At 39.2% G+C, this 12,230-nt stretch overlaps 1 protein-coding gene across 1 annotated transcript; it reads right to left on the bottom strand.

Annotated features, from left to right (window-relative positions):
* Nucleotides 1-9,602: 9,602 nt before the first annotated feature.
* LOC124292356 (GATA zinc finger domain-containing protein 24-like) lies at nucleotides 9,603-11,772 on the bottom strand. Its single transcript, XM_046729448.1, has 2 exons — nucleotides 11,750-11,772; nucleotides 9,603-10,440 (listed from the first exon to the last, which is right to left on the bottom strand). Exons 1-2 carry the CDS (start codon nucleotides 11,770-11,772, stop codon nucleotides 9,603-9,605), a joined length of 861 nt encoding a protein of 286 aa, XP_046585404.1.
* Between the last annotated feature and the right edge of the window lie 458 nt (nucleotides 11,773-12,230).

The raw sequence follows: 12,230 nt of genomic DNA, 5'->3' as shown, positions 1-12,230 counted from the left end.
GACCACTTTCATGCAGTTTGCTTTTAATGGTGTTGTGTATAAAGTGACGTCGTGTTCGTCTCAAGCCTGAAGAAGAGGTACGAATGAAGTAAGTACAGATGAAATAGAGAATCTTGTGCGTACCAAAGTTTATCACAGGAGCAGAGTCTAACAATCAATAATCATTTTAACGTCATTAATCATACACGCGTAAAATAAATTACATTATTGAACATGAATTTCATAAACGTATTGGTTTCATATTCATAACTATTCATGATTAGCTTGATATAAACTTGTTATAGATTTCAAAATAAAAAAAATAATTCTTAGATTGGCATTTACAAGTTGGGACGTACAATATCAAGAAACTTTATGGATAACACCTTCTTTCAACAGACACCAATCAATGATTTTCCATGCAAAAGTTCCTCGGTTTGCTATATCTGACTGACGAGTACCTGTAGAACCGATAAAGAAATCCAGTTTTCTCGTGGTACTGTCTGCAATATTCAATATCTTTAGCACCCTGGGATACAGCCAGATATTATCTGTGGCAACACAATGTACCTGGATGAGGTGTCAATTCCGCTGCTTCAGCTTGGCACCAAGTCAGTTATACCTGCCGGTTATGGCAACTGCTCCGTCTGTTCCAAGTCCAAACAGTATGACGATGTTTTCATTAAAAATCCATTTATTGGAAAGAAACTTAATTTGAGCTTCTTAGAATCCCACAGCAGGACAACAAGTAATGTGTTCATTCCCTATCAATGAAACACATGCTTCACCACCATCAATGTATTTCACATACACTGCTAATTCTTTTTTCAACACTGATATCACATCTTTCTTCAAGTATTCTGCCTATGTGGTCAATTTCATAGAGGCCGTCAATCAAAGTTTTCTCTACAACGTGTTCTATGCATTTCTCAAATTCCACGATAATTCGCCATCTTTCATAATACATGTTAAATGTGACCCCATTTAAAATTTGAATTTGCATAAAGTCTGAAAACTAATCAGAGGCAAGATCACGTTTAGCCATGAGATAAACAGTATGTAGCTGCTTGACATAACTGTCAGGTTATTCTATGGATTTCCCTTGACTACGATGTACAGCATTCTGACGCGTCCTTCCAAGCTGTGAACGAAGCAGCAGCCTATGAATATTGTCAGTGTGAGTTTTGGCATGTTGGTGTCCAGGCAATGCAGAATTATTAACGTTTGTGACACCTTTGCTCATCGTGAAGGGATTGGACGTTGTACCTCGTAAGCAAACATATATATCACCTTGCAGTCCCTGATTTAGTAATTCCGAAACCTGTGAAGATCCGGCTAGAACTGATCTTCAGTAACCCATGCTTGTCGTAAGAAGCGACCAACGCGATCGGGTGGTCAGGCTCGCTGACTGGATTGACACATGTCATCGTATTCCAATTGCTTTGATCGATGTTCAAGCTGTTGACCACTGGATTTTCTGGTCCAGACTCGATTATTTGCAGACCACCTGCATATAGCTGGAATATTGCTGAGTTTGGCGTAAAACAACAACCAACAGCCAACCATCCTTATTCCGAATTTGACAGTCTCAGCCACGGTAATTTGCTGAAACATTCAACGTTTTCTTGACAGATGCCGAGTTTGTACATTCACCTGTAGCGGTAGTTGTGTCGGTTGTGGATTCGTCATGATTACCTATGCTATGACTTCTGCATTCCCCACTGAAAACCTTCCTCAGATCCCCAAATCTGCTAGGCATATTCATTGCCATTTGGGTTGAATCGCTTGGCTACTGAAAAGATTGAACGTATCCAATGCCACCAATACCCCTATAAGCATTATTGACGTCTCAAGACTTGGCGCATGCTCAATGCCATTCTGCCTATTTATAGTTACGGGAAACCCATCCGTTTGCAAAGCGAAATGACATTGTCAGTTGTCCATTAGAGACGGACTTTATGAATACAGTATACGTCTCTTGTGAATTAGTGAAGACATTTTCCAAAGAAACAACCAAACACTAGCAAAGTTATAGACGCGTCATGGGTACAATAATATTGTGCGTCCATCTGGAAGCAGTGTTTTTTTTCTGCGTCCATTCTCTACGTTTGTGCGAACTGGATGTGTATTTGCGCTTAGTTACCTCTTCGTATGCCGATGGTATGTAGCACTCGTGGTCTCTGTAGATTAAAGGTTAGTGGCAGCGGATTTCGATGACTTCCAAAGTTTCCTTATGGTGAAGTCCTGATTTATGCTGGATAGGAATACAAATTTGTCGAAAAGGATTAGATGGCTGGGAATTATTTGTTGGCGATTTAAAAGGGCATATTTGCTGTCTGCCTTGGCTAATGAGGATTTCTGCTCTTTAAGGTGTGTGCTTCATTTTGTTCTACCTTAAAGAAGAAGTGAGAATGATTTAAGTATAAATGACGTTAGAGCATCTTATGCGTTCCAACGTTTTTTTACAAGAGCCGAGTTTAACAATCAGTGACAATAATCATGTTAATTGAATTAATCATACAAACATATTACGAATTACATTAGTGTAGATTAATGTCATAAACGTATTGGTTTCATATACATAACTATTCTTGATTATCATAATATAAGATTGTTGTGAATATTACGTGATATTCTATATATAAATAATACCGGACTGGAACTTATGAAGTTTTAGAAATGGCGCTTCTTTGAATAGCATTTATTTAATGGGAAGGACAATATTGACAAGTTTATGGAAAACAGCTTCTTCTATTTCGTTTCGTCACAAATTTTTGTATACCGTTGTCAAGCAGGAATGACAATGTCTGACCTTAAATTAGAAGTAAGAATGAAGTAAGTACAGATGGCAGATGACTTGTGCGTTCTAATGTTTATCCCAGTAGCAGAATGCTTTGGACAGCACTGCCCTGCACCTATTGTACGCCACTTGGTGATGAGGGAGATGGTACTGTTTGCTCTGATTGGCCAAACACTATCCAGATAACATTATCTTTCCTTGACTTTCAGAGCTCACATAATAATAAATTTAGATTGGAAGGTGTCTTGAACAAAGAAGCATTAAAAGATAAGCCCACAGCTATGATGACTTAGGCGACCATTTGCTAAAGGGATTGATTTGCTCAAGTGATTAAAACTGACAGTTAGTGACCATTCTAGCTGTATGACAGATTTGGCCTTTGTATTTAATTGCCATGGGACATTCCTATTTGAACACTGACACCGATTATTAACTAAAACAAAGCTGTTTAACGAGATGAATAATACAAAATGGAAAATAGGCCAACATCTTACATATGATATTTTATCACATCTTGACATTTCTTAAGGAATAATATAATTATTAACTAACCTAAATAGAATTAAAATATTCATGAAGTTTTCATAATATGCCGTATATCTACAAGCAATTCTAACAGTAGACGTTTATGTGTCAGATTGAACACTGGCAGCCACATTGCAGGCTATAGTGACGTAAGATGGACACATCCATCAAACTCATCGCGCCCCTAGGTGAAATTCTATTGTATAGCGGCCAAAGTTGCATCACCAAACAAGTTACTATTATGTAATAACACAGCAATGACAATTCATCAAAACAATGTACAAATCATTGAGTAAGGAATCACTCAAAGCCAAAACATAGGAGGGCGATTACTATAAAGGTCGAGCATCTTCACTGGTCAGTGCAAAGCATCACTGACATTAAACTGATTGACTGTAATGGTTTCCGGTTAAGGGCATAATTAAGTTCCAAAACACTGATCTAAAACATGATTATAGTTGGTGGACCCGAAAAACCACTTCATGTCTAGACGCATGACGCATACAAACTTCTATCAATTTTGCAAACAGTACTGGTATCCGTCCAAGAAGAACAAGAACGATCACATTCCAAGGTAATACATAAAGAACTACAGCCACAACAGGAAAAGAACCAGAATATCTACACGTGCAACAAGGAGAAAAACAGGCCGACGCTAGGCAATCAAAATAAAAACTACCAACTAATCCAAGAGCAGTCATATTAATACCAACAGACGGAATATCAAGTACCACCATCAAGAAACAACAACAAGCCTTATTGGCAGCAACAATTTCAGCCACAGCAGATTACGCGGGATGCCTTTCAGGATTCTTCCGGACAGTACCAGCCAAGACGTCAGATTGAGGCACCTCAACAGTTAAGGAGCAACAGAGCAGCTGAACGAGCTGCATACTCACATTCGCCATGTTGCCACTGCGGTGAGTACTGTAATGGGTTCAATTGTGCAGGATTTTACTGAGCGTATCAAAATTACAATATGGTCAGCAGTCATACAGTTGGAATGTGGAGGAAAGCTAAAAAACCCTGTTCTTTACACACAGTGTCATGGTAAACTATCCTCTCCAAAGCAACCTCTCCCACGCTGCATAGGGATTCCGGCCTGAGAAAATTAATCACCATGCATACCACCCAGAAGACACATGGACATTCAACTTCGAATTTCACAGAACACAGATGGCACAGTGCTTTCATTGGAACCCACTCTAAATCTCAAAGCTTACAATCTACAAGGTGCTAAGTGCCTGGTACAATGACGACAAGGAACCGCATTTCGTTTATTAAGTCCAACTAATAGCACCGTCAGTATACCAGCTTGCAACAGTGGAAGTGGATAGCAGTCTCATTCAAACTTTGCAGGAGGAGTAAGATGATCCAATAGACATAATGTCTATCTCCAGAAATATCACCAATCAAGGTAACGCTGCCAAATATATTTACTTTGATCTTTCCTTTTCTGATCTTTTATCTCTACAAAAGAAACAACTTAACCAATTTTCTTCAAGACAACAGAGAAGGAACTTGGCAAAACCAGCTTATACCACCACAAGATAGAAATGGATGATATTCGACCCATATGACACCCGTTTTAAATCCAGAAGTTAGAAGAAATGTTCCAGACAGGTACAGGATGTGCTTGATGCAGGTATCATTGAATCCTGCCGCTCGGATTGGAGAAGCCCTGTCGTCATGGCCAAGAAGGAATCAGGTAAGTATCGATTTGCTGTAGATTTCTGAAAATTAAACAGCGTTACTCAGCCGGAATTGTTTTCTTTTGCCTTGTTTTGAAGATGAGGTGGACACTATTGGAGATTCTCGGGTTCAAATATTCGCACTTGAGGACTGTGCAAGTGGGTTTTGGAAAAACAACAGCATTTCTACCTGAGAGAGATGAACGAGAGGTATGCGATCGTACATGTTGATGCCATAATGATCTATTCCAGGAACTATGAGGAACATTTGAAGCACCTCAGGTAGGTTTACCAGAAGCTCCTACACTCAAGTGTTACACTAAAGCTGAGTCAGTGCAAGTTTGCTTAAAGAAAGTTACCTATCTCAGTCGTGTCGTCATTTAGAATGTCATTGAGGTTGACCCAAAAAAATCAAAGCATCAAAGAACATAACAAAGAGGTACGACCGTTCATTGGCCTTGCTAGACTACAGGAAATTTGTTCGAAGGTTTACATAAATTTCTGCACCTCTTAACTACTTGCTGAGGAAAGAAGTGACGTTCGACTGGAATGAAAACTGGCAATATGCCTTTAATAAACTTCAAAGTACCCTTCCATTCTTCTAGTGTATTCATTTGCAACAAATCTTTTCATATTAACAACACATGCAAGCGGGAGCAGTTGCTGCTACATCTTAGGACAGCTTAATGACAAAAGAAACGAACATGTGACCTCGTATGGTGACAGATCCTTAGATGAAAGTGAAAGGAATTGGACAGTGGTGGAAATGGAATGTCTCGCTGTTTTAAAAGAAATAAAGGCATTCCGTACCTAGCATCCCAAAATTTACAGTGGTCACAAAGCACTCACATGACTCCACCAATTTCACAAACTGGCTCAGGTCATTTGGCAAGATGGACTATGCAACTTTAGGGAAAATATTTACAGAGAAAGAAAGAAAACACAGAAAACTTAAAATGTTTTTGCATTATAAAGGCGACACAAGAATCAGCTTCCCGCAACAACCATGATGATACATCAGTTTTAAGTATATTCCAAATACATGTCAATGCCCACGGGGAAGACAATGACCAGACAAATCTCAGTTGCAACACAATTCAAAAGTGCCAATCTCCTTAAGACAACATTTGCATATGCAAGTGGCAAGAGATAAATGCATCTGTGACCAAAACTGATATATCAACTCCTGTCCTGCGTGACATAGCACAAACCAAAAGAGAATGTCCAGATATTATACAGATCAGCCACTACCCAGAAACTTCGGAGATACCATCACATTTCACGGTCAAGCAAAGCAAAGGATTTGTGCACAAGTCGGTTGAATATGATTTGAAAAATGGTGTGTTATACCATTTCTATCAAATCAGAAGTAAGAATATTCCCTCATCTGAGAGACACATCACTAAGATAACCTTACCGAAAACCCTTAGATCAGATGCCTTAAATCCATACCACGACTCCCTTGCTGGGGGACGTCACAAGGTCGTGATGCCACAAGTGCTGCTTTGATTCAAAAGTATATCTGGCCTCTTCTTTATCATGACTGTATTGATTTTTCCATCACAAGGGATAAATATTTCAAAGCATCTTCTATGAAGGATCTCTCAAATAGAATTAGTTCTCATTTATCCATTGCCTTTTTAAAAGCAATTTACTTAATTGAAACATTTTGATGTTATTTTACATATAGGTAGAATTTGATTATGAACTTAGATTGTTTGCGGCTATACCCCTGAAGGGGGTTGACGTACTATACAACTACTACCCCCCTGAAGGGGTATATAAGCCCATATCACTCAAAGAATAATTTATTCTATAACCGTTTTTAATCGCAGTATATTTGTATATTTTAGATGTATGGCTAACATTGCCTACGATCGCTAGCATCTGAGGCGATGGTATAAATACTGCTAGGAAACCGTGCAGGAAGCAGACGTATTGAAGCAGACGTATTGTAAGTCCCCACGGTCCCTAGTAAGTATCTCTCTCTCTCTCTCTCTCTCTCTCTCTCTCTCTCTCTCTCTCTCTCTCTCTCTCTCTCTCTCTCTCGCTCTCTCTCTCTCTCTCTCTATCTATCTATCTATATATATTGATGTGGGTGTGGGTAGGCGTGTCGGTGTGCGTGCGCGTCTGTCTCTGCGTGTATCTGTGCGTGCCTAACGTCACGGTGTAATTACATACTGCATAAAGAAACCTAGGCACGTTATTAGGGTATGTGCTACAGACAGACACATGCAACAAACACGTATTTTGTTTGTTGTTCGCACCGGGCGACGGGGTATCCCGTGTTATAGCGAAGGCCTTTGTTCTTTTCAAAAACAACGGTGAACGTGTCCTCACATTCATAATGTAGGCATATTTACAAAGGCAGTAACCGTCACTCATATACTCACCCTCACACTCTAAATAGCTATTAATTATTTCCGGAGTCACATAAATGGCATAATATTGCTCATCAAGTAGTTACACAACGAACAATTATTACCGTCACGAGTGCACAGGGGTGGAAATAACTTTAAAATTGCAAGTGTACTCCGGTACAGTGGCACATGTAAAATCACTTGCCCTGATAATTTTTTCCACTATACCGGCCGTTTTCTTGTACATTTTTTAAATAAACAACATTACTAACATTGGAATATCAACTGGACACCGGTACAGTGTGATATACAAATTTGCTCTCTCTCTCTCTCTCTCTCTCTCTCTCTCTCTCTCTCTCTCTCTCTCTCTCTCTCTCTCTCTCTCTCTCTCTCTCTCTCTCTCTCTCTCTCTCTCTCTCTCTCTCTCTCTCTCTCTCTCTCTCTCTCTCTCTCTCTCTCTCTCTCTCTCTCTCTCTTTCTTTCTCTGTGTGTGTGTGTTCGACGCCATGACTGTCCATCCGTACGTAATCATTGTCTTTCGGGAGCACAACTCCAATACCGTTCAATACCTGTCACCAAAACTTGACTGATATCAAACAGTACCCTAAGTGGTGCCTTTTGCTATTTACAGATTTTTGTCATTAACATTTTTATTGGTTTCCGCGGAAATGTTTTTGCGACTTAAAGTAGCTGTCAGATGATTTGTTCTTTCTAATTTGTAGGGGTCGGGGAGATCTGTCATCTTATGATGACTCTTGCCTTACTGAAAACCCTTAGAGTTATTATGTTCGCCAACTGAAAATGTAAATTTGTACATGCTCACAAACTAGTTTTATAATTATGTGATAATCTAGTTGTTATACTGTCCTTCGATGACAGCTTTCTATGACAATGCCATCATACTTTTGAACTGCCTCTTCCAGAACATGTTCGCATGTCAGTGCATCCAAATTGTCATGCTGAAACAGACATATGTAAACACACTCTTACTTACAATTCATACGGATGTCATGTCAACACTATATGAAACAGTCAAGCTCGTGCATACATTAATTCCACACACAAACTTTCCGTCACCAAGCAAAACAAAACGTGCTATATTTTCTTTTATAGGTGATCTGTCTCGATCCATTTTCAACACAGCCACACTAGATGATGTGCAGATTTTGGCTGAACACATGAAAGTCCTTACAATGGATCGTTCGGATATTACCAATGCTTTACATGAACATTCAGAACTTCTTTCTCTATTTGGACCGCCTCCGTGGTGTAGTGGTTAGAGCGTCCGCCCGGAGAGCGGAAGGTCGCGGGTTCGATCCCCGACCGCGTCATACCAAAAAGACGTTAAAATATGGTACTTGTTGGTCCCTGCCTGGCGCTCGGCATTAATGGGTACAACAAGGACTGGTCGGCTCGGAGTCAGTATAATGTGTCTGAGTGGGGTATTCATGCTTCACTGCTGCATGGTATCTCAGTAGGCTAGCACTATAAAACCAGCTTCAGTCTGGGCTAGTACAAGCAGCCGCACATACACATACACAGCATGCACGTCGTCATATGAGCGAAATATTCTCAAGCACGACGTTAAACCCAATTTCACCTCACCTCACCTCACCTCACTTTTCTCTATTTATGACATCAGTTGATACGTTTGTGTGGCATGAAACAAACCCACGATGGTATACTTACTATCACACGCTCAGTGAATGAAGCCCTGTCGATCCCCCAAGCTGAAAACATATTACCATATGATTACCAGTGTAACATACACTCATTATACTGCAATGGAAGCAACATACTCAACAGTAGCAAGAAGTAGATCCACAGGGTTCCTAGAAGTATCAAAGGGACAGAAACAAATGTTGAAGCTGTCTCTTGGGTTGGGGTGAGGTAAAGTGGCCAACAATAACTTTTAGCAGTAAACATAAGACAAAACTACAATAATTTTCTGAGAGAAAACAGAGCAGGGAAGTGGGAGCGGGGAAAGGGGTGGATAGGGGATGATGTGTGTGCACATGCGAACAGCAAATATGTAAAATGTGGAATTCTATATCTCTATTTCTTTGTAAAATATGATCTGTGCGGTCGTTTCCGCCTTCTTTCCGACATTGTCTTCGAAAAGTGCAGTTGCTAAGCTCACCAACATGTAAATCTGGTTGCCACGTGGTGGTATCCTCCACTTCTCATGATACATGTCGCTTCGATGTCAGGATCGTGTCGACTTCAAAACAGTGAGGTGACTGAAATTTATCTTCTTTTACCTGGCCGTCGAAGTCCTTGATCTGCTTGAATGCAGCCTTTACTTGTTTTCCGATTTTCTTGTTGTTGGTTCGTGTGTTTTGTTCTCTTTCTTGTATTTGGAAGAGTCTTGATCCTCTTGTTGTCCTTGTTGATGTTCTTGTGTTCCATGCTGTACTTTTTGTTGTACTTGGAGGTGTTCTTGTTTTTATTCTTGTACTCAAATATGTTCTTGTTCTTATTGTGCTTGGAGATGTTCGTGATTTTATTGTACTTGGAGATGTTCGTGATTTTATTGTACTTGGAGATGTTCGTGATTTTATTGTACTTGGAGATGTTCGTGATTTTATTGTGCTTGGAGATGTTCGTGATTTTATTGTACTTGGGGATGTTCGTGATTTTATTGTACTTGGAGATGTTCGTGATTTTATTGTACTTGGAGATGTTCGTGATTTTATTGTACTTGGGGATGTTCGTGATTTTATTGTACTTGGAGATGTTCGTGATTTTATTGTACTTGGAGATGTTCGTGATTTTATTGTACTTGGGGATGTTCGTGATTTTATTGTACTTGGAGATGTTCGTGATTTTATTGTACTTGGAGATGTTCGTGATTTTATTGTACTTGGAGATGTTCGTGATTTTATTGTGCTTGGAGATGTTCGTGATTTTATTGTGCTTGGAGATGTTCGTGATTTTATTGTACTTGGAGATGTTCGTGATTTTATTGTGCTTGGAGATGTTCGTGATTTTATTGTACTTGGAGATGTTCTTGTGGTTGCTGTGGTTGGAGATGTTCTTGTGGTTGTAGTTTGTTGTTTTAGCTTGTAATGTGATCGTTCTAGTTCTTGGACAGGTGCGAGTTTCCGAAGTTGATAGAAATACTTAAGCGTCGCTTATTTAGACATGTAGACATTATTCGGGGCCGAGATCGTGTCTGTTTTCACCAACTATAATCAAGCTTTTGACCCGGGAACTTGATTATACCCTTAATAATAAGAAGAGGAACGATTACAGTGAAACATTTTACTGTCAATGATGCTGTGTACAAAATTAAACACAAATCATAAACAGCAAAACATGACATACAGATTGACGATAATAAGAACAAATGCAATATATACAAGAAAGTTAAAATGGAATGTCAATACTTGTATTACTTAAGGGGAAGATAGATAGGGGATATAGCTATAGGTACAGCTGAGCACACTTTCATGTATGGAGAGAGAGCATTTCGTCATGTAAGTGAAAATGAATATAGATATGCTTGGGTTACTAATTCTAAACTATGACGCGTAATTCACAAACTGTTAATAGATATATACTAGTGGTGGTCCGATTAATTGAAATAATCGAAGATTGGTCGCAGTGACTAAACGACCAAGCAATCGATCATGTTTTCTCATAATCGACCACAAACAATTCTGGAACACTTGTTTTCATAAAAAATATATATTTCACAAGGCTGGTTTTGTCTGTCACAGTTCATAAGCACTACAAGCTCGTTTCAAGTCATGATTGAATCTATCTTAAAGACTCCAAGAAATTTATGTTCCTTACATACTAGTCATCCTTTAAAGAAACCAAAAGAACTACATGTTTTTTCCTTATTTTAATGTGCATTAACAAATTTCATTAATGACGCTAACCAAATTTTTTCGATGATTGATCGGTTGTAATAAACCAATCATCAATTATGAGATTTTAACCAATTCCCATCACTTATATATACACAACATATACATACATACTAAGGAAGGGACCTTATCTTAAACATACAAGTTATTGTTATAATCTGTATACAAACAAGGGATAATTACGCACGTGTCTAAGTGGGTTTATATCAGATAGTTTAAGCTAACAACCAATAAACTCATAAACTAGATTGTACCATATATGTATAAGACCTAACAATATCAAAATAGCAAGGCGTAAATGTTTCTTAGCTAAACAAGAAGAAGGGGAAAAATTACAGTCAAGCAGTTTACTGTCAGTGGTGTTGTGTACTGACCAGTGAAGGTGCTTGGCTACATAGGTAAACGCCCTCCAATGTTTTGACTTTGAGTGATACATTACTGAATAAATTTACGTTAACTTGATGTAAATCGTGACCGACGACACGTCACTGCTGAATGTAACGTAATCATATCATGTACGGCGATGCAGCCGTGGCCGCCATAACATAGACAGTAAGCGCGCGCAATGGATTTGATGGATGTGACTGTCAGTGTTCAATCTGACACATAAACATCTTCTGTTAGCTTGCTAGTAGATATACTGTAATGAAAACGTTATGAATATGTCGATTCCAATTAGCTTTAGTTACTAATTATATCGGAGAACCTCAAATATTTATAGATTGTAACGGGAGTATAGTGAGGTGAAATTGGATTTAACGTCGTGCTTGAGAATATTTCGCTCATATGACGACGTGCATGCGTGTGTATGTGTATGTGCGGCTGCTTGTACTAGCCCAGACTTAAGCTGGTTTTATAGTGCTAGCCCACTGAGATACCATGCCGCAGTGAAGCATGAATACCCCACTCAGACACATTATACTGACTCCGAGCCGACCAGTCTTTGTTGTACCCATGAATGCCGAGCGTCAGGCAGGGACCAACAAGTACCATATTTTAA

The sequence above is a fragment of the Haliotis rubra genome, unplaced genomic scaffold, assembly GCF_003918875.1.
Source record: "Haliotis rubra isolate DU_JTF1 unplaced genomic scaffold, ASM391887v1 Scf515, whole genome shotgun sequence".
Classification (NCBI taxonomy): domain Eukaryota; kingdom Metazoa; phylum Mollusca; class Gastropoda; order Lepetellida; family Haliotidae; genus Haliotis; species Haliotis rubra.
Note: the sequence above shows the minus strand (reverse complement) of the source record. Positions and strands in the feature narration are given on the sequence as shown.